Source organism: Oncorhynchus masou, chromosome 24, assembly GCF_036934945.1.
Source record: "Oncorhynchus masou masou isolate Uvic2021 chromosome 24, UVic_Omas_1.1, whole genome shotgun sequence".
Taxonomy (NCBI): domain Eukaryota; kingdom Metazoa; phylum Chordata; class Actinopteri; order Salmoniformes; family Salmonidae; genus Oncorhynchus; species Oncorhynchus masou.
The window spans coordinates 39,137,223-39,160,658 of record NC_088235.1 but is presented as its reverse complement, the minus strand read 5'-3'; the positions used below and the strand labels follow the sequence as shown (position 1 = coordinate 39,160,658).

At 40.9% G+C, this 23,436-nt stretch overlaps 1 protein-coding gene across 1 annotated transcript in view; it reads left to right on the top strand.

Annotated features, from left to right (window-relative positions):
* LOC135512156 (KH domain-containing, RNA-binding, signal transduction-associated protein 2-like) overlaps window positions 1–23,436 on the top strand; it is a 114,158-nt gene that overhangs the window by 4,497 nt on the left and 86,225 nt on the right. The window contains exon 2 of the mRNA XM_064933871.1: window positions 18,872–18,999. Within this exon, the coding sequence (XP_064789943.1) occupies window positions 18,872–18,999 (128 nt within the window). The remainder of the gene's footprint in view (window positions 1–18,871; window positions 19,000–23,436) is intronic.

Genomic DNA, 23,436 nt, shown 5'->3' with positions numbered 1-23,436 from the left:
GTCCATAGACCTGGTGCTCCAGCAGGATCTTCAGGAAGCTAGCAACCAAGAGGCAGTTCAAATCCCAAGTGAGGTTTAGTCCCAAATAATCATCATACTGTCCTTTAACATGAACACCTTTTAATGTATCTTCACAGCAACTTGATGAAAACCTCCAGGGGACCATGACACAACATTCTGAGAATATCCTAAAAACATATTTGGGGATGTCCATGGAACAAACATTGAACTAGACAAAACCTGCAGGGGGACCATGATCATTTAAATTGAATGTATGTCAATTAAATGACATTTGACATCTGGGCTTTCACATGTGCCCAAATTTTGTCACGTGTAATTTCATGTTCTCACATGTTGAAAATTTGCATCCCAGTGTTGTCACATTTATTTCAAATTCATTTAACATGGGATCATGTTATCACATGTGGCTTCACATGTGATCACATGAAATTCATGTGGTCTTACCGTAAGTGTCAGCTTGTTCAGCAATTTAATAAGACAAAAAGAGTTGTAATTCAGAAGCGGACAACTAGACCTCTAAGCCATGTGTCAATACTGTCTTTAAAAAAGGTGTGCCTCTATTACCCTTGATACAAACGTGCTATTGCCTCCGCTGCTACCACTACTGTATCAGCAAAAATAAATCAGCCTCTTGAGGTTGAAGAGGCGCTGTTGTGCCTTCTTCACCACACTGTCTGTGTGTGTGGACCATTTCAGTTTGTCGGTTATATGTACACCGAGGAACTTAAAACTTTCCACCTTTTCCACTGCCGTCCCATCGATCTGGATAGGGGGGTGCTCCCGTTGCTGTTTCTTGAAGTCCACAATCATCTCTTTTGTTTTGCTGACATTGAATGAGAGGTTGTTTTCCCGACACCACACTCTGAGGGCCCTCACCTCCTCCCTGTAGGCTGTCTAGTCGTTGTCGGTAATCAAGTCGTCTGCAAACTTGGTGATTGAGTTGGCCACGCAGTGGTGGGTGAACAGGGAGTACAGGAGAGGGCTGAAAACGCACCCTTGTGGGGCCCCAGTGTTGAGGATCTGCGGAGTGGAGATGTTGTTTCCTACCTTCACCACCTGGGGTCGGCCCGTCAGGAAGTCCAGGGCGCAGTTGCACAGGGCGGGGTCCACTCCAGGACAACGACCCTAAGCACACAGCCAAGACAACACAGGAGTGACTTCGGGACAAGTCCTTGAGTGGCCCAGCCAGAGCCCGGACTTGAACCCGATCTAATATCTCTAGAGAGACCTGAAAATATCTCTGCAGCGACGCTCCCCATCCAACCTGACAGAGCTTGATAGGATCTGCAGAGAAGAATGGGAGAAACTACCCAAATACAGGTGTTCCAAGCATGTAGTGTCATACCTAATGAAGACTTAAGGCTGTAAGGAGTTTCAACATAGTACTTAGTAAATGGTCTGAATACCTATGTAAATGTGATATTATTTAAACAATTTGAGAACAAATCTGTAATGTAATAAAATATGGAAAAAGTCAAGGGGTCTGAATACATTCCGAAAGCACTGTATAGGTTTTGCTTACATAATCTATGTATTATGAGTATAAGTTAATGTAAATCATTGCATATAAAAATCAGAATAGCCTATCGGGATTTTAAGATTAGACCAGCTATTACTAATGTCTGAAGGGGAGAAAATAGTCCATATGTGTGTAAGTTGCTCCTTCCCATTAACTGGTAGAAATAATTAGCAGGTGATAATCTACTGGGTTGATCAGGGTCTCTCTTCCCACATTGCAATTCTGTAAGGAATTCCACAAAGGTTCTAATCAGTAATTTGCATGGAGACACCAGTGAAATGAATTTAATTGGCAGTGGACATTTGTCTTAAGGAGCCACTGCATGTGATAAGAGTGTATCACATCATAAGATTTTAAAGGTTTACTCACAGGGATGTAGACATGTAGGGCTATTTGCTGGTGGAGTTGCACAGAGCACCTTAAAGGGGCTGTGCATATTTGTTTTGTTGTGCTTTTCAGGAAGTGGTAAATAGTAGTGTCCTGCAGATGAGATGGGAAGTCCCAGAGACAAAAAGCTATTGGTTACCTGCGATGTGAGACTGCCATTCACCTGGACTGATTCTGTATCAATGCTCACCAATGTTCTTCAGTATAGTTATAGATCTTGTGTGGTGTGCTTCTATCTGTAATGCATTCACCTTGAGAGAGCCAGTGTGCACATTCAATTTCACCTTCTCAGACAAGAGGTAGCCTACCTCTCACTGAGGCAAGTGTTTCTATGTGCTTAGCAGATGACATGAGGAATGTGCTTAGCAGAGGACCTGGGGAACGTGCTTAGCAGGGGACCTGGGGAATGTGCTTAGCAGAGGACCTGGGGATGGTGTGATGAGTTATAGTGCATTCAATGCATTTATAGCGGTTGGCTGGCATTCAACCCTTTGTGCCCCCATAGATGATGCCAAACATAGTGAACCTCAATTGCTTCAGGTGTATTATAAACTGGGGTGTTTCGAGCCCTGAATGCTGATTGGCTGAAAGCTGTGGTATAAGCAATAAGGCACAAGTGGGTGTGGTATATGGCCAATATACCATGGCTAAGGGCTGTTCTTATGCACCTCGCAACATGGAGTGCCTGGATAAACCCCTTAGCCGTGATATATTGGCCATATACCACAAACCCCAGAGGTGCCTTATTGCTATTATAAACTGGTTACAAACGTAATTAGAACAGGAAAAATAAATGTTTTGTCATACCCATGGTATACAGTCTCATATAACATGGGTTTCAGACAATAAGTATTCAGGTACACTATAGGCCACATACCACACCCGCTCGGGCCTTATTGCTTAAATATAGGATAGGAAAGTAATGATATGAATAACACTGTGGTGGTCAAAATTGGAGCTTGCTATGGCTCACGGCATGTGCATTTATATGAATTGATAATTGCAGAGTTAGTTTTCATTATTGCACATTATTGTGTGCTGTGCGTACTACTGCACTATTATATATGTTGGAAGTTATATTCATCATGCTAGGAGATACCGTTCCCTCTACTTTGGTGGTCAATGTGTCAAAGAGGTGCTAAAAGGTATCATGGAATTATACACTGAGTGCACCAAACATTAGGAACACCTTTCTAATATTGAGTTGCATTTCCTACCTTTTGCCCTCAGAACAGCCTCAATTTCCGGGGCATGGACTCTACAAAGTGTCGAAAGCGTTCCACGGATTCTGGCCCATGTTGACTTCAATGTTTCCCACAGTTGTATCAAGTTGGCTGGATGTACTTTGGGTGGTGGACCATTCTTGATACACAAGAGAAACTGTTGAGTGTGAAAAACCCAGAAGCGATGCAGTTCTTGACACAAACCGGTGCGCCTGGCACCTACTACCAATGTTCCCTCAAATTTTTTCCACCACTGAGCAAATTTCAGGTCTGCTGAGCGCAGACTTGAACATTGTGAAAATTCTGTGCAACTTCCAACGCGCATTTACTGTTAACACTGAGGCTGTACCCACAAGTTACAGTTTTAAAAGTGACCATGTAGGCTACTGTGGCTATTTGATCATAATGTAGGCCTACCAGAGTGGCCTACCATCAAAAACAACTGAGAAAATGCATCCCATAACATTTTAACACATAAATAAATAGCTGTTCTATAATTCAACCAACAGTAGCAGCCAATGTGTGGTGTTCAATGTAGATCTATATTCCATGAGACTAGAAAAAAAACATACAGGGCTTGAAATTAAGACGTTTATCCACTTGTCCTTCAGACGAGGAGGTGACTGAAAATGCTGTTATGTTGTTTGATGCAAGAAACCACTTATATAAAAAGCACTATTATTGTCGTACCATTATTACAAAGAATCATACAAATTATGCTACCCTCTGCCTATTGGCTACTTAGCTTGTTCAAACTGCCCCTTTAAGACAAAAAGCTATTTTACCTGAGCTTTTTGCTCTCTAACTAACTAGCAAAGATATGAACAAAATGTGCACATGTGGCTACATGCAGCTCTCGCTTTGATCTCAAAACAAGCGCATCTACTCATGACCGCTCATGCTGTAAACACAATCCAGATCAAAGTAAATGGCACAGATCCATACATGCCAAGGGCTATGCTGTGTGATTTATGATGGCGAAAAACACGAATCGAACCGCATTATTTCTGCCTCATGCACAAATTAATGTTGTTACTCCTACGAACAGAGAAAGTGAAATATTCCTTGACATTAAAAAATAAGCTGCTAATAATAACAACAACGCAAGCCTGTATATACACATTCCTACTCATTCATTACTGCTGCAGTGCTTGTTGTAGTGCTGAGTGGAAATAGGAAGAACACAAATTGTATGGCTTGTTTAAGTGTTGAATACAAAGTGTTGACAGTGCTGAGTAAATCTTAAACATGAACTCATTCATAAAAACAGCAGCTCTTTGACATATTCGTTGACAGTCTCTCTCTAGTCATGGTTTTAAAATATTTGAAATCTCCCAGTATAAACTTTGCTGTAGCTTTCTTTTATGCCTGCTACGTTACTCCAGACACAGTAATCTGAGCCAACTGATTGGCCAGCGGCAGGCCTATAATGCACTTGATTTGCTCTCAGGGCCCGCCGGGAAGGCAGAGTTTGTGCCTTCAGACACATTAAATGTTCAAAATGGCAACAGTTCGCCTTCCCGGCACGCAACCTGAGATGAATAAAATTTAAAATAAACACAATAGGAACACAAGGCTTAATCGTTGGGATATGTACAGAAATGTTTGGCGATTGACTAGGATTGCACTGGAGATCGACCAGTCAATCACGATCGACAGGTTGGTGACCGCTGCTCAAGAAAGTATTCTGTGTTACTCTTGCCCATTCACCCTCTGAATGGTACACATACGCAATTCATTTCTCAATTGTCTCAAGGCTTTTGTCACATGCGCCGACTACAACAGGTGTAAAACTTACCTTGAAATGCTTACTTACAAGCCCTTAACCAACAATGCAGAGTTAAGAAAATATTTACTAAACTACATGTAGGTGTGGGTAAACTGACTATGCATAAATAATAAACAGCAAGTAGCAGCAGCTTTAAAAAAGGGGGAGGGGAGTCAATGCAAATAGTCCGGGTAGCCATTTTATTAACTGTTCAGCAGTCTTATGGCTTGGGAGTAGACGCTGTTAAGGAGCCTTTTGGACTTAGACTTGGCGCTCCGGTACCGCTTGCCGTGCGGTAGAGGAGAGAACAGTCTATGACAGGGGTGGCTGGAGTCTTTGACAAGTTTTTGGGCCTTCCTCTGATACCGCCTGGTATAGAGGTCCTGGATGACAGGAAGCTTGGCCCCCGTCATGTACTGGGCCGTCTGCACTACCCTCTGTAGCGCCTTGCGGTCGGATAAACAATTTGATCTTTCATGTCTCATGACATCACAGCTGTTGAGGTTTGATTCTAATAGTGTGTTATAATGGCAGAGAGAAATAGAGAACTGCACATTCAAAAAAAAACAGAGAGCGCTCTGAAGGTGATGGATATTGTTGCTAATTTTGGATGTTCATTCCTCAGGATTAGGCATATTAGCCAAAGATCATTGGCATGCTGTCATTTGAGTGTAAGTAATCAGCTTTTCTAGAAGACTATTATATTATTGCAGGGAAAATGAAGGAGCAGTTTACCAGAAGCCAGTAATTACAGGACAACATTTGCATCAGCTGAGGCATTAGCGGAATAATGTGCTGTAATATTATCCCCAGTCATAGTGATACCCAAGGAATTATCAATAATAATCTTTAATGCACACATCATCTTTACATTAACAAACAAAGACGCCTAATGGGTTTTAAACATAGACTCATGTCCTTGTATTAATATTCTGTATTTTGTTAAAGGTCCAATGCAGCCATTTTTATCTCATTAGCAAATAATTTCTGGGCAACAATTAAGAAAAATAAACTATAATTCTTAGCGAAGAGCAACTTCTCAAGCAAGAATTATTCTAGAATTGTCTGGGAGTGGTCTGAGTGGGGAGGGGGAAACTGAAAACCATCTGTTATTGGCAAAGAGGTTTGGAATAATAGATGGTGTTCTCTCTCCCGACAGAGATCATTGCAGTGCGGTCTGCATTTTTCATGCTGTTGTCCCTCAGATTATTTGTAAACATTCGTCTTTTTGCTTTGTATGCGTTAGCATACCAATTGTATTAAAAGCACATATTTTTATATGCATTATTCAGACACTGAACTTCAGTAGCCTCCCTCTCCTCACCTAATTAGTTGGGTGTGCGAGTTCAAGTGAGCCTAGTATGTGTGGTCTCATTGAAATAGAGTAGGCTGCCTGCATGGGTGGAGAATCACGTAGCAGTGAACTTACATACGGAATTAATTGAAATATGATTAGACTGTAGTTTACAACAGTGTTTGTAAATAAATGTTGATCATGGAAAGAAGTGGAGGGTGCAGAACCAACGTGAGTCGAGGTGCAAATCAAAACATTTAATCATCGTTGAAAAGGCACAACGTGCACATAGGTTAGACTACTATGGTGAGCGTTGCACCTTTTCATTTTCAATAAGTATTGATTAACCAATTATTTGTCTCTGCCTGCAATTCGTCCTCCTAAAAGGTAGGCCACAGCCTATATGTGAAACGTAACAAGTGTCGCTGTCATAATTCTTTCTGCTTCAATTTCTGTAGCCATACATGCGAGATCAGGTGCACGTGTGGTCTCAATAAAATAGTCATTCATGGGGAAGTTATCTTTCCAAGGAATTGTACTTCCGAAATGTGATTAGGCTATGATTTACTACATAAAATATTGATCACCCATATTTCTCTATCTGAACAACATAGCTGAGACCATGGCTGGTAAGTGAGCTGCGTCACGTCTGAAATAAGACTGCTGTTGGGTTCTGGGACCAGTTCTAGCGTGTGGGAGTCAGACAGCCAGCGGGTGCTGCCGGGTGTGAAAAGCTGTGGGTGTGGGCAGGTGGGAGCGGGATGAAGAAATCAGTCCCATGCAGACCTCTAGTTTGGAATTCTCTTTCTTATTGGTTGATTAATGAATTTCCCGCCCGCTGATGTCACCAGGCAGGCCAAAACTCACCCACCAAAACAGGCTGAAATTTCAGGCAGTCTTTTCAAACAGCTCTTATACTAAAAGGGCATTATCATCATTTTCACAATTTCACAGTATTTTTCCAACCTCATAGTGTGAATACATAAAAACCACAGGAACATCACATTGTTGACTGTACTGAGCCTTTAAATGTAGTCTATATGTGCTGTGAAGGTTAATCACTAATGCTCCAGCGATATATTCCAGTCATTTTGTAATACAGCATATTTTAACAATCCATACAGAATAATGATCATGTTTTGGCCAAATTCACTTTCAGGTCCATGATTGCACATAATGAATCAGTAATAGCATTACAGTCACTCCCCCAAAAAACAGAGCAAAAAATGTGGTTGTTAACTTTCAGCAAACATGTTCAAAACCCAGGCAGGTCACCTGTGATACAAGTCAGTATTTGATGTCCATCCATGTCTGAGGACATTGTGAGATTACATGGAACCTGGCCACTATGGGCAACAGTGAGCGCTGTTACCTTCAAGTAGGCTTAGGTTTTGTAAGGAGGTTGTGGACAAGTTTGTCTCTACTTCTGGTTCCAAAGATTGCATGTTCAAATCCATCAATAGAATGTTATTTTTTATATTTTGGTTTTAAGCATATCCAAAACCTTTACCTTAACCATTCTGAGTTAATGCCTAACCTTAACCATTCTGAGTTAATGCCTAACCTTAACCATTCTGAGTTCATGCCTAACCTTAACCATTCTGAGTTAATGCCTGGTCGTCTAATTCTGACGTAAGACTGTGAGATCTAATTCTAAAAATCATGTTTGAATCCCTAAGTGACATTGAATCCAGAATGTGGATGGAGTAAACAGCATTGAACCCCACTATCTTAGTCAAACTGGTTTTCCTTACATTAAGTGTAACTAAATGTAATCGAAAATGTAATCTACGTAATCCCCAAAAGTAATGGTTTATTATTAGAGGGCCATAAACAATAACTAGTAATACTCCAAAAGGGTTAAAATCTCATCTTTCTGGTAGAAATAGTTATAAATTGCTGAGGTCTAGTCACTTTTGAGGACACAAGCTCAAGTACACAGTACGAATATGATGAAAATATTGAATATTTGATATGATGTATTTCCTATTCAACAAAGCTGTATGAATAAAGCTTGAAATTACTTCTATATTTTCTAAATTTATAAAACAACTAACTTTAATATTTCAGCTTCCTTATAACTGTAAAATACATATTTGTATATTTTAGTGTTAGAGAAAATGCGCAGATTTTCAAAAGGTCTCTCATGAAACAAAACGTCTGCCTCCGTTGCTGTGAACGTCTCACAGAACTCTAGCTTGGCTTCCTGAACTCGTTAGTACGAACAGAAAGTGTTTTTTGTTTAAAAGTTATTATTTTAGATTACTGACTATAAATCGTTACGATGTAAGGATTCCAGGCATGTGCGTGGTTAGTGGCTGTGACATATAGGTTCAGCCAGGAGTTGATGGACAGATGGAAGAGCGAATTAAACGGTAGGAGGGCCATCCCAGCTTCAAGTGGTGTCAGATTTCACATCTTGCTTCACACAGGCAGAAACATACATATTCCTGTGTCCACGAGAATCAGCACTACCACTCAATTCAAGCCATTTCGATCTATGGTGTCCACATAACGATTTATAAGCAAAATGATTGGTCAGAACTGATACCAAAACCACGCAGGTTTTGGTATCAAAACTTTACATTTAAATGATCTACATAATTGTCGAAATGACCATGACAAGCATTTCTCATCTTAATCTTTTTGTATCTTTGTTCTCTGTCTCAATCCCATACTCATACTACATAGTCCTTATGTAGAGCAAAGACTTCAAAGATATTAACTGTTCATACTACACAGTAGAATCTAGATCTCAGAGGAGCACTACACAGTATGATGCAGATCACAACGAGAGCTAGGCTTAGTGTTGTCAGAGCAGAATGTTCCCTATGATCATGTACAGGGATGTGTAATCCTGTTGAACCGGAGACCTAATTCTCCCCTGGGGTCTATGTCAGGCTCCAGTCAAACACTCCAGGGGAGCTCAAGTGGCTCTCCTGTACTCTGCTCTGCCTGCTGTGGCTCATGAGTTTCATTTGCAACTATAGGTTATATTTTCTCAAGAGATGAAAATGAGATGAATATGAATCGTCAGTAGTTATAGTATCTAAAAGTGCATGTCTCATGATATTCGCATTTGCCCGACCACAAATACCCGCCTCTCTAGAAGCCCACCTAAACCAGAGGAGGCTGGTGGGAGGGGCTATGGGAGGATGGGCTCATTGTAATGGCTGGAATGAAATCAATGGAACGGTATCAAACACATCAAACATATTGAAACCACATGTTTGATTCCGTTCCATTAATTCCATTCCAGTCATTACAATGATTCCCACTCACCAAAAGCTCCCCCCACCAGCCTCCACTGTCCCAGACATACACAGCCATCCCTGTTGTCTTAAGATGTCTTGATATGTTGAGACATAATTGAGACATCTTGTGACATTTTGAGACATAAATAATTGAAGATGAAATCATGGTGCGGATTGGGTATGGACTCCCTTTCTTTCCAGTTTCTCTTTGGCACTAGAGAGAGACCTTGAGTCACACATAATGTACCTGTAAGCAGGTAAACAATGCTAAAAGGTTGTATTTAGACTAGAGCATCCGTCCATTGTGATTTCTCCCTCAAATAAATTCAAGGTGTACAATCTCCGACCCGACTGGGAATTGGAAATTTGACCATTCGTTGTTTAGCCTGCAGATATGGACATGGTAGTCAGCCTTACACCATGTTCCCTATTATCTGTTCTGTTAAAAAAGGTCATATTTACTTTGAACATAAAGAAGTATTTTACATTGATTCAACCCAGTAAATGATCTTCATGGATTGAATAAATTGTTTAGAAATGGCACACGTTTAAGGGCATTTCAGTTGGCTGCTTTTATTTTAATCTTGCGTATTTGGCCAACCACGTATCGAGCCAGGTCATTCACTCATAACCCTGTTATCTGACTGTTATCCCACTGGGAGCTAGCACAAGTGTTCCGGTCTTCGGTACGGTTACTCGTCACACAAGTGTAGTTTATCAAACCACCTCCGCTACATTTCCATACCTGAAAATATAGTATCTGAGTAGATATGGTCCATTGACGCATGTCTCATGTTGCACATAGTGTTGCACCTATTGACGTGTATAGCCTATTGTTGAGAGGAAATGATTTTTTCTTCAGAGCTGAATATTGGAGGTGATAGATGTTTCTGTTGCTTTCTCTTCTGCTTCATGATAATGGTTGTACCAGATATTAATCAGGCCAGGAAGACAGCTCTTAGGATGTGGTCCTGCGCTGTTAAATAAATTATTCAGCCGTTATGTTAGACTGCACATTGAAATCACACAGGAAATATGATCAATGATGATGACAAACTCCCTGGATGTCTATCCTACAGAAAGCAAAGAACATTATGATTGATTCACTGTTTCTTTTGTTATAAAATACATGTACTGTATGATAGGAATGTATGGGAGGTAAATGAGATAATACTGCCTCTCTAATTGTTCAGAACAGTGATACTTAGACCAAGATCCCCAAGCCAACCATAATTCCTGAAATAATTCAATACATTGATTATGCCTCAAAGGCTATCTTTATCATGCAGTCATACAGTAGAGTTGTCTATCCATAATGGCAGCATGTCAGTCTTCGTCTGTGGCTGTGGCTGTGTATTTAGTCAATTTTTCGTAAGTCAAATTTACTTTTTTATTGTGCCTCTATCTAACCCAAACTTTTAAAATGTGTAGAGGGCAGGAATATATTTTATACATTGAAATGCTAAGGCTGATACATTACAAAGTATGGTGGGAAATGATTTAGGGGCTATCAATGTTTTGATCTCTTGTTGTAACACTCCTCCCAAAACCAATGTGCCTGTTCAATGTGTAAACTGATGTTTTTAAACTGTGGTGATCTGTGTTTTATGTTGTCTCAATGAGACTAACCGGGTAAAATAAAGGTAAAATACATATTTTTTTTAAAGATGTAGAACATTTTATATGATCAAAATGTGAAAAGTAAATTCACAGCAAATTAATTAGTAGGTGGAGGAGGGGCTTAAGGATAATTTTAAAATGGTGTTTGCTGAAAGAAGTGACTGAGTGTTCAGACTGCACAATTGAGATAATTATGAATTTTCAGAGATTCTTGATCCTCTGGTAAACTAATAAACAGAAGACAACAATTCCCATTCTAATTGTCCTCTCAAAAACAATGAGAAACATAAAGTTTGAACAATCTAACTATTGTGCATCAAGGTTTGGGTTAACAAGTGCTTAAGAGTGAATATCCAACTCATGGAGCTAATTGCGATGCAGATTAGATGATTTGTCATCAACAGCTCCCTTTGCCAAATTTATGCAAGGCTATTTAATACGCCCAGAGTGTGATCACAGCTGTAGGGGTCATTTTTGAATTGCGGTGGAATTTGCATCACTTGCCTTTGCAACAATGAAAAACACTTTAAAATGACAAATACTGTAGTTACACGTCATACATGTTTTTGTTTATATTGAACTTTTATTAAATGATCAAACGTATTGAAAGTCCTTTATTCTGCAAAACGTTATGTATGGTTTAAGGATCTTAGATTTGAGCACCTGTGGCCGTCATTTAAGAATATCCTCAATTACCTAAAATGTGTCATTGTTATTTCAGTCATTGGTGTTACCACTACTGGTGGCACAATGTTATCATAATAGTACAAATGATTTAAAGTCATTAAGCTGCCAGTTGATTTATGTATCTACCCAAATACATTTGAAATAAAAAGACAAATGAAGTAATTTTTCCAAAATGCCATGCTAAAATGCCATCGCAATTCAAGAAGGAAGCATAGATCATGTTGTCCTAATGAATAACATAATTAATTGCCACAAATGGTGTTGATGAATCACTTGAATAATGTGTTGATGAAACACCGGTATATCCCCCTCGTGGAGCTAATTGCGATGCAGATAAGATTGTTTAATAATAACATATGGGATGTAGCAGACACTTTTATCCAAAGCTACTTGCAGTCATGCGTACATGCATTTTTTTCATATGGTTGGCCCTGGGAATTGAAGCCACAATCCTGGTGTTACAAGTACCATGCTCTACCAACTGAGCCATACAGGACCACATAGGTTTTTGTCACCAAAAGCTCCTTTTGCCAAATTTATGCAAGACTGTTTCATACACCTTGAATGGAATCGCAGCCGTAGATAATCATGTCCTAATGGTATTCAACAAAACTAAGTAGATGATTGTGGACTTCAGGAAACAGCAGAGGGAACACAGCAGCAGCGCCTCTTCAACCTCAGGAGGCTGAAGAAATTCGGCTTGTCACCAAAAGCACTCACAAACTTCTATAGATGCACAATCGAGAGCATCCTGGTGGGCTGTATCACCGCCTGGTATGGCAACTGCTCCGCCCACAACCGTAAGGCTCTCCAGAGGGTAGTGAGGTCTGCACAACGCATCACCGGGGGCAAACTACCTGCCCTCCAGGACACCTACACCACCCGATGTTATCGGAAGGCCATAAAGATCATCAAGGACAACAACCACCAGAGCCACTGCCTGTTCACCCCGCTATCATCCAGAAGGCGAGGTCAGTACAGGTGCATCAAAGCTGGGACCGAGAGACTGAAAAACAGCTTCTATCTCAAGGCCATCAGACTGTTAAACAGCAACCACTAACATTGAGTGGCTGCTGCCAACACACTGACTCAACTCCAGCCACTTTAATAATGGGAATTTATGGGAAATGATGTAAAATATATCACTAGCCACTTTAAACAATGCTACCTAATATAATGTTTACATACCCTACATTATTCATCTCATATGTATACGTATATACTGTACTCTATATCATCTACTGCATCTTTATGTAATACATGTATCACTAGCCACTTTAACTATGCCACATTGTTTAGATACTCATCTCATATGTATATACTGTACTCGATACCATCTACTGTATCTTGCCTATGCTGCTCTGTACCATCACTCATTCATATATCTTTATGTACATATTCTTTATCCCCTTACACTTGTGTATAAGACAGTAGTTTTGGAATTGTTAGTTAGATTACTTGTTGGTTATTACTGCATTGTCGGAACTAGAAGCACAAGCATTTCGCTACACTCGCATTAACATCTGCTAACCATGTGTATGTGACAAATAAAATTTGATTTGATTTGATTTGCTGAATATCTACCCCATTCAATATACACTGTAATTATATGGCAATATTTTAAGTTGACAATAGTTCTATTACACCATTTCTGATATATCACACGCCTTTCTTTGATGTTCCTGCGTTAGTCAAATCAGGATTATGGCTCTACTGCCATTCATTCCAATGAGATTGTTTTGCATTTCTCCCTGCACGATATGGCTGCCATTTTACACCCCATTCTGGAAATTTGAGGGTTTATGACATAGCCCTTCTAGTAATTTAATAGGATCTATATGGTCAAAACTAAGTACATTCTAGAACTCTGTCAGTCTCTATTCCGACTTAATTCATGTCTGTCAGATTCCAGCTTTTCCTTGATAGCTCAAGGACATGTGCTGGCATCTGTCTACCAACACACTTGAAGATTCCCTGGATCTCTTTTTGACAGACAGACAGAGAGACAGACAGAGAGACAGACAGAGAGACAGACAGAGAGACAGACAGAGAGACAGACAGAGAGACAGACAGAGAGACAGACAGAGAGACAGACAGAGAGACAGAGAGACAGACAGACAGATTCAGTAATGTGCATGAAGATGTAGCACTATAATAAGAATTTACCTCCAATAGGTAGGAGAGATCCAACACTATAGGTAGGAAGATACAACACTTTAATATGCAGCCCAGTGGAACATAGTAAGGTGAACTCTAACTCTCCCTGTCATCTGGAATATATTAGATTATTCATATTCATGACTGGGGAAAGAGACGCTTTGATACACTCACACACATGCCAAATAAACATAGTTAGGATTCTTCAAGCGAGAACAACTATCAAACACGCTATAGGCATCCCTTAAATTGTTCGACTGTTTACGGCATAGTGTGCCCAACTGTTAAAACCAGTTACGGCTAGGGGTTCCGCTAGCGGAACATTTCAACAACATCCGGGTGAAATTGCAGAGCGCGAAATTAAAAAAATAATATTTGAAACATTTAACTTTCATACAATCACAAGTGCAATAGATCAAATTAAAGCTTAACTTCTTGTTAATCAAGCCACCGTGTCCGATTTCAAAAAGGCTTTACGGCAAAAGCAAACCATGCGATTATCTGAGGACAGCGCCCCATCATACAAACACATGACAATCATATTTCAACCCGCCAGGCACGACACAAAACTCAGAAATAACGATATAATCCATGCCGTACCTTTGAAGAGCTTCTTCTTTTAGCCCTCCAATATGTCCCATAAACATCACAAGAGGTCCTTTTGTTCGATAAATTCCGCCGTTATATCTCCAAAATGTCCATTTATTTGGCGCGTTTGATTCACAAAAACACCGGTTCCAACTCGCCCAACATGACTACAGATTATCTAATAAGTTACCTGTAAACTTTGTACACACATTTCAAACAACTTTCCTAATCCAACTTTAGGTATCTTAAAATGCAAATAATCAATAAAATTTAAGACGGGATAAACTGTGTTCAATAGCGGATAAAATGAAAGTGGAGCGAGCACCAGGTCACGGGCCCCAAACAAAACAGTCCACTTGGCTATACACCCAGAAAGGAAAGGGCTACTTCTTCATTTATCAAAGGAAAAACATCAACCAATTTCTAAATACTGTTGACATCTAGCCATGGGAACTGTAACCAGATGCCTCAGAAATCTAGATTCACGTAGAAAACCAATTGAAAACAGTCACCTCAAAAAATGTTTTTCCTGGATGGTTTGTCCTCGGGGTTTCGCCTGCAAAATACGTTCTGTTATACTCACAGACATACATTTTAACAGTTTTAGAAACTCTAGAGTGTTTTCTATCCAAATCTACCAATATATATGCATATCCTAGCTTCTGGGCCTGAGTAGCAGGCAGTTTACTTTGGGCACGCTTTTCATCCGGATGTGAAAATACCACCCCCTAGCCCGAAGTGGTTTTAAGTACTTGTTTCTAAAGCACGACCCTCAGCAGGGATGATAAGAACCCGGATGCATCCGATTTGCTGCTGCAGCTTTTGGACTTAACAGAGCAACAGAGCATCCAGAGATGCTTAACAGACCATCCAGCATTTACTGGATTGGTTGAACAGTGCAGAAGAGAACCTCCCCCATTTCTTCTCGTCAGGACCAGAAAGACAGAAATGCTGCTGTCAACCCAGAGACATTTTCACATTTGACATGTAATAATGTAGGTAATTTAATAGAAGCTTTTATGTGACTTACTGTCGAGCATGCATACATTTTTCACGTATTGGTGGGCCCGGGGAATCAAACCCACTGGCCTGGCATTGCAAGAGCCATGCTATGTAGATGCTACAAGAGCCATGCTATGTAGATGCTACTTGAGCCATGCTATGTAGATGCTACTTGAGCCATGCTATGTAGATGCTACAAGAGCCATGCTATGTAGATGCTACTTGAGCCATGCTATGTAGATGCTACTTGAGCCATGCTATGTAGATGCTACTTGAGCCATGCTATGTAGATGCTACTTATTACCCTGGTTTTTACAGACATAACAGTGCAAGGCTTATTAGTGACAGTAACAGTTTGCTGCCTCCACATTGTGCTTTAAAAATAGAAGGCCGTTACTGTTCATTCAGAACGTATCCATGTTAGGTTTGCACAATATATTAAATAACTTTCAGTATTTCAATGGTTGTTGGTAACATTGTTTTCTATATAACCAATATGACAAGAGGATGCATGTCCTTGTGTTTATTGTTGTTAAATTTAATGGCTCATATTCAATGGTTTTCAAAATCTGCAGCTCATAAGGCAGTTAAAATCAGTATTTTTTTCAAGAGAATAACTAATCAATCCTTTCCAAATTTTGTATTCACAAAGGGCCTTCTTGCTCGTACCATCTCAGCCGGCTCTTTTAAATATTTAAAAAGTTAGATATCTGTGTGAGACCTGCCTGCATGCGGCCCGGGGTCACCTGCCTACTTTACTACATCCCCTGGAGAAGGCAGGTGTCACCAAGCCAGCCAGAGCATATGGAATCAGCAGATGTTAGGGATTAAAGGGTACATAGTGGCTAGTGTCAGCAGGTGTTGGAGAGTATGAGTAAGAATTCTGATTTCACTTAGCAGTGGGTTGCTCCTTTCAGAGTCAGAAAGGTTGGTGAGCAGGACGAGGAGATCACAATTCTCCATGTTCAACGCTTCTCAGCTTGGCCTCTGTAAGTGTGTGTACGTGGAGAGGAGGTGATTAAGTTAAAAGTGGTTTCTCGGTACCTCAGCATAATTTCACTTTTGTTAAAATTATCTTATGTGAATCCCTGGCACAATAAAATTGTCACAGTGTTTAGAAATAATTATATGCATAAGTATCACTCCAAAGTAGGAAAGCTCTCTAAACCCTATTCAGTTTGGTACATAAAGACAGTTTAAAATTGTGTTGTTTGCTACAGCCTCAACACTCCTATAACCAGACACTAGCTTTGCTGAATCAAATTCACAACATCATGACATTTTCAAAGCGGCACACACTGGAAATGTCTCATTAGGAGCTCAGTTGAGCTCCTTTACGTGAGACTGTTGAAACGAGTGAGTTTGTGTGAACAAGACAGCACTGGCAGTGTGTTCCAATCCAAAGAATCTCCCTAGCACATGTGATACAATCAAACGGATTCTGTCATGTTGGAAAGAGCCATGTAGTTCAATCTGATGAAAAGCTCTGAATCAACCACATTACTGGGACTGTCCTGTCAGTCTGGGAAATGCACAATCAGCAATGTCTGATAAATGCATTCGACTGAAACCTAAGTATTACCGACATTAAATCCACTCTGAATTTAGCTCCTGGTATCTTGACATACGCAACATCAGTGTTTTTCTGAGGGCATTGATGACTGTAAAGGATAAAGGACTGACGCAAAATTGAGGAATCATTAAGCCAAGATGTTTAATATGCAGGAAAGACATCAAGGAAACCCAACTACAGTAGCTGGAAACATAAATCAGACCATAATGAGTTGATTACTTTACAGCCAGACTGCAATGCCATGTGGTTCCTTCTTCACAGGGAACTGCATAGCCTGAACCGGAGCCAACATTCCAGACTTTGTAAGCTTGGCTTTCTTTGTGGAGACACAATGTACAGTTCTCCCCAAAATATCATTACACACACTAACAGTTAGGGCCACAAGCGGTGCATTTCAATCAAACGTGATTTGCAGCATTTATGTTGTGTCGTCCCCAATGGTTAAACAAAATGACATTTTGGCTACACAACTCGGTACAGTAGATTCCCCTCACAGGTGCTTCTACTTTGTGTGTGTTCTGTAGACACAGGTAGTTTGTGAAAATGTATGCTGCATAGTATGACAGAGGCATTGATTGAATCCAGCCCAAAGAGTCATAGTGTACGCACCCTTAGCCAGAGAAACCAGAAGCTTTCGGCTTTCAGGGCAGAGAAGAGGCAAAGCCTGGAAAGCGGTGGATTCAACCCTGCTCAGGTTATACAGTACGTGCTCCAGTATGTCCAGAATTCCTCTCATGAACATTGTTTTACCCTTACAAGCTGTATGCTATCTTCTCAGTTTGAGTTGCTTTACTTTGCTTTCACTATTCATTTTTTTGCCTTGGTATTATAACTATCATCCTACACAGAGGCTTAAGGCCTGAATGGAATGTAGAATAGAAGCATCATTCTGCTGTAGAATTTCTGGAGTTTTAGAAGGAACAAAGCCTTTCAGGTTCATCTGCAACTGAGACAAATGCAGTAGCACCTTCCTGCCAGGAAGCTCTGCCAACAGGATGCACTTTACCCCCGTTTTCCTCACACATTTTGTTTGTCATAGAAGTGTAGAAATAGATGGAGCTAGATCAGAACTGCTGAGGACGGGAGGAGGGGGTGGCTGTCCTAGTGAGAGATCACCCCACCCCCTGCTGCCTGTCTTCCTATCGTTCCCTTGCCCAGGTCTCCCTAGTATTGTTATACAAGAGTGGCGCAGGGCGCGGGTTGATAATGCATATTTCTGCTGAGCATTAATTTGCCAGTGACAGAGTGGTATCCCCAGAGAGGACAGGTGACAGCTTCATTTCCATCTCCTGTTTGGTGGCTGTACGCCTTTTACTCAACTCTCTCAAGTGCTCTAAAATGTATCAAGCAAGAAATCACTGCTCGGTGCAGTGGGTTCCCAACTCATGACTGTCTCACTCAAACAGGTTATGTATGCTTGACCTGACAGCTCATGTCAACTACTCCTCTCACCATTTAGACACTAGAAAAAACTTTGATTATGATGACCAGTCGGAAAGTATGTTTAGGAACGGAATTATCCTGATTACGCTGTCACAGATCTCGGTTCACATTATAATACAAATAAATAAGGTGCATTTGATGGCACAGTGGAACCAAGGAGAACCAAGGAGACACTATGGGCGTCCAATAAAGAAAACAAATAGGCTACCATTTGAACCATTTGAACCCAGGTCTTCTCTGTCAATGACAAGGATGTTGAGGAACGTTGTTTAACCTTTCTGTTGAAGTTCTGTTTGTATACCTCATCATTTATTATCATTTACCTTTTCCTACAGAAATCACAAAGTATGAGGGGGATGAGTTGAGAAAAGACGGTGACATGAAGAAATACCTCGATGTCATCAGTAACAAAAACATCAAGCTCTTGGAAAGAGTACTAATCCCAGTTCAACAGTACCCAAAGGTAAGACAACCCCGTTATGTTTGATCTCTTTTTATTATTCCATTAAAACCACAAACAAATTTAAAAAAGACTAAACGCTCATTTGTTAGAAACTCTATACAACATCAACATACTGAGTCTTGACAGTGGATGAAGACACAGATGGAGTTGGGACCATATTGGCCATCTTGGGTGCTAAGAGTAAATCATTTCTGATGCCAAGAGTGTGGACCTCTTCACCCCATGTTGTGGTCAATACATCTGACTGTACTGTGAGAATGACTGGCCAATATGTGTGTGCATGTGTGTGTGTGTGTGTGTGTTGATCACATTGCAGCCCTCTGTTTGGGGGAGTGGGACAGTGTGGGGAAAGCTCCAGAGTTTGATCAACCTTCTCTAGCCCCAGATGGTGGGTGTGTTAACCATGGCGAGGGGAGAATATGATTGCATCTGACTCATATGGGATCAGGGTGGTTCCTGCCTGCCTCCCTCCCTGCTATCTGATGCAGAAAAATAGAGCTAATTGACTGGGAGACATGTTAAAGCTAGTTAGGGCTATTAATTCATTAGTCATCATCATATTTGTTTGTCGCTTATTGTAGACTCACACACAGTCATTATCAGTGTGCTGCTGAAAGTTCTCTTTATAGATAATGTGGAGCATCGATGTATGCATGTTATAGTTTTAATCCATTGACATGCATTTATTGTGTATTCAGCTGTAGGGGAGAGTGGGGTAACTTGAGCCAAAGGGGTAAATTAAGCCACCCATGTTTCAAGGAAACCATACACAAAATGTATAATTTGACAAAATATTTAGGATGAGGTCATCATTTCATGGGGTTTGTGAAGGAAAAAGTGGTAAGCAAGTTAGGTCCAAAAAACAGATTTTCACCAAGTCAAATTAATGAATTGTGTTCGGTGGAGATTTTAGCATGTCAATCTTGGTGGGGCAAACAACCATTTTTTTTAGATGCATGCCAACGAAGTCACGACACAGCTCTAAAAACTACATTCATTGCACTATAACTGACAAATGGTGCCCACAAACGTTTAGGGTCTACATAAAGCTGTCCCGGGAGTGACAGCGACATAATTCAGTTCTTACAGTGTTCTCCCTGTACACCAAGTCCGAACCGTTAGATAAATAACGGGGTCACATAAGCAGACAATGAAAGCTCTTACAATATACAATAACTACATTTCTCTAAAACAGGCTATAGGCTACATGTGCACAACCAAGTCAGAACAGTAGGCTATATACATATTTGTTCAGCACTTTTAAAATGGACATCGACATAATTCAGAACATGAGCCGTTCTTACAGTATTCTCCCTTTACACCAAGTCCGAACAGTAGGCTAAATTAACAGGGGAACATAAGCAGGCAATGAAAGCTGTTACAATATTTGATGATTACATTTCTCTAAAACAAGCTATAGGCTACATACGCACCACTAAGTCAGAACAGTAGGCAAAATTAAGAGGGGAAAATATACCAAATTATTAGGATTAGACACATTTTTTAAAACTAGGCAAGTCAGTTAAGAACAAATTCTTTTTTTCAATGATGGCCTAGGAACAGTGGGTTAACTGGCTTGTTCAGGGGCAGAACGATTTTTACCTTGTCAACTCTGGGATTTGATCTTGCAACCTTTTGGTTACAAGGCCAACGCCCTAGCCACTAGGCTACCTGCCGCCCCATAGGCTACTAACTGCTTACTACACAACATACACTTAATATTACTTTCTTAGCTATAGTATGCATATTACATCACTTATGCAGCAGCATACTAGACATATTTATGGACTCAGCCTTGTTGTGCTGTGCTCACTTGAACAGGAAGTTGGCACGGTGGTCCTTTTTGTGGGCAAACTTCTCAATTACTTTGTCATCAAAGTCTGGTATTCTCTGGATGAAGTCATGCTGGATTGACAGCATGGCCAATGCATTTAACCCTTGCTGGCCCATGGAGTTACATGTGAAGGTTTTTATCCTTTTAAGGGTAGAAAAGTTTCTCTCTAAACTTTGTGGTTGAAGAGAGACCATCTCAGACAAGGCCTCCTGCAGGTTGTTCTTGTAGATGGATTTCAATAAAGAAAGTGCTGTCTTTCCAGTGTGCAGCTCAGGATGCCGATAGAGAGTGGACAGCTCCGTTTACATCTTCTCCTGGTTGCCCACAGGCAGCTTGGTAGCACACTGGAGTTCTGCGGTCGGAAAGGAATGTACATACTGGTGAAAAATGAGCTGTCCACCAACTTTGCTGCAATTAAGTGGTCACTTTCAGAAAACCTTTCTTGCACATGAGCAGCGATTGTGTCGCATGCCTCCATCCCGGGTGCAGTGTTAAGTTCTCCGCCTTGGTTCAGTGGCAACATGTCCTTTGGCAAGTGCATCAGTTTGCTCGCAAATGTTTTTGAATGTTCACCTTGAAGTTGTTGATTGCTCCGGCGATTCCTGCTGCATCAATGGTTCGTTTCTGCTTTTTTGTTGTACAAAACATCCACCTCTGGCCTGACCAAGGAAAATAACTCTAGCAGTTGCAGAAATGTGGGATCCTTGAGTTTTATGGACAGGCCATAAGCCTCGCTAATGGTGATCCCATCCCATCAAGGCTGCGTGTGGATATCCTCCATGCACTGGGCCAGTGCCCCACGGTCCTCCCACACAGCATTGACGGTTCTGCTTTTGAAGTTCCATCATGTACCCGGTGGCCTGGGGACCCAGCTGTTTGTTGATTCCGTGAGAGTGGAGAGTCTTTTGGGTGAGCCCGTGAAAAAGGTGGAAAAGGAGGATAGGTCTGCAAAAAAACAAGATTTTAAGCATGCTCACTCTACCAGCACAAAGTTGCTGAAGTGTTAGATTCAGTTGGTGCGCATAACAGTGCACAAATTGCACGTTTGGGTAAGTCTCCTTCAGTAGCGTTTGGACACCACGTACATGAATCAATCAATCAAATGTATTTATAAAGCACTTCTTAAACAAAGTGCTGTACAGAATCCCAGCCTAAAACCCCAAACAACAAGCAATGCAGGTGTAGAAGCACGGTGGCTAGGAAAAACTCCCTAGAAAGGCAAGAACCTAGGAAGAAACCTAGAGAGGAACCAGGCTATGAGGGTTGGCCAGTCCTCTTCTGGCTGTGCCGGGTGGAGATTATAACAGAACATGGCCAAGATGTTCAAATGTTCATAAATGACCAGCAGGGTCAAATAATAATAAATCACAGTGGTTGTAGAGGGTGCAACAGGTCAGCACCTCAGGAGTAAATGTCAGTTGGCTTTTCATAGCCGATCATTCAAAGTATCTCTACCACTCCTGCTGTTTCCAGAGAGTTGAAAACAGCAGGTAGCACGTCCGGTGAACAGGTCAGGGTTCCATAGCCGCAGGCAGAACAGTTCAAACTGGAGCAGCAGCACGACCAGGTGGACTGGGGACAGCAAGGAGACATCAGGCCAGGTAGTCTTGATGCATGGTCCTAGGGCTCAGGTCCTCCGAGAGAGAGAGAAAGAAAGAAAGAACGAAAGAAGGAAAGAAAGAAAGAAAGAAAGAAAGAAAGAAAGAAAAGTTTGTTTTGGATCGTGCTTGATGTACCCTTAAACATTGGTTGGTCGTCATAATGCCTTTCTAGCCTGTAATCTCCTTCAAGCATTATCTCAAAAATACACATGAAACACCTGTGTTCAAGGAGTCGGCCGACTAGTCATGGCCCCTCAGTGCTGTCTCACAATTTCTGCAAATTTGAATGCATGCTATGTCAAGCACGTACCTATTCTCCTTGTTGGTTGTGAAGGTCGTTGGCCCATCTATATGCGGTGTGTAGTTGTACCACAACGTTTGATTTCCCCAGTAATCCGAGTTTAACAGCTTTGTCTATATGTGATACACAATTCTCATGTTTTGAAACCCTTTCAGACAGATGTTTTAAATCCTTAAACCCAGACTTGGACCACACACCCTCTCCACTGAATAACAGGCAGGGGAAGCAAAATAGTGATTTCTTTGAGATGCTTGCAGTTAGTCACTGCTTCCTTCCAAACCACTGATTGTTGAATTTGCGATTTCCGACTTGTTGTGTAATGTTTATGTCCACGTTTTAGCTTTCATTTCTCTTCATTTGACAAGGATTGAAAAGGATTTGTCAGTAGATTGTCAACTAGATTCATGATGACTGCTAGCTACGATTTTTAAAGTATGATGTTGTCCAATCAATGGTACTGTAGATATAACGTGATTTGATGTCATTCTATCTGTGGCCAATGACCTTGAGCATTCTTGGATGGGCACTTCTAATGTAAATCTATTGCAGCACCCAAGGGGCAACAGTTATTGAGCTCTACCCATAAGACTTGGCGGTGATGTAGTGTCCCAATGAGTGACAGAACACTGAGCCAATCACAACGCAACACTCCCCATATTTTCTGCTGGTTTGCCCCACCACCATAGAAAGCATTGAGCTAG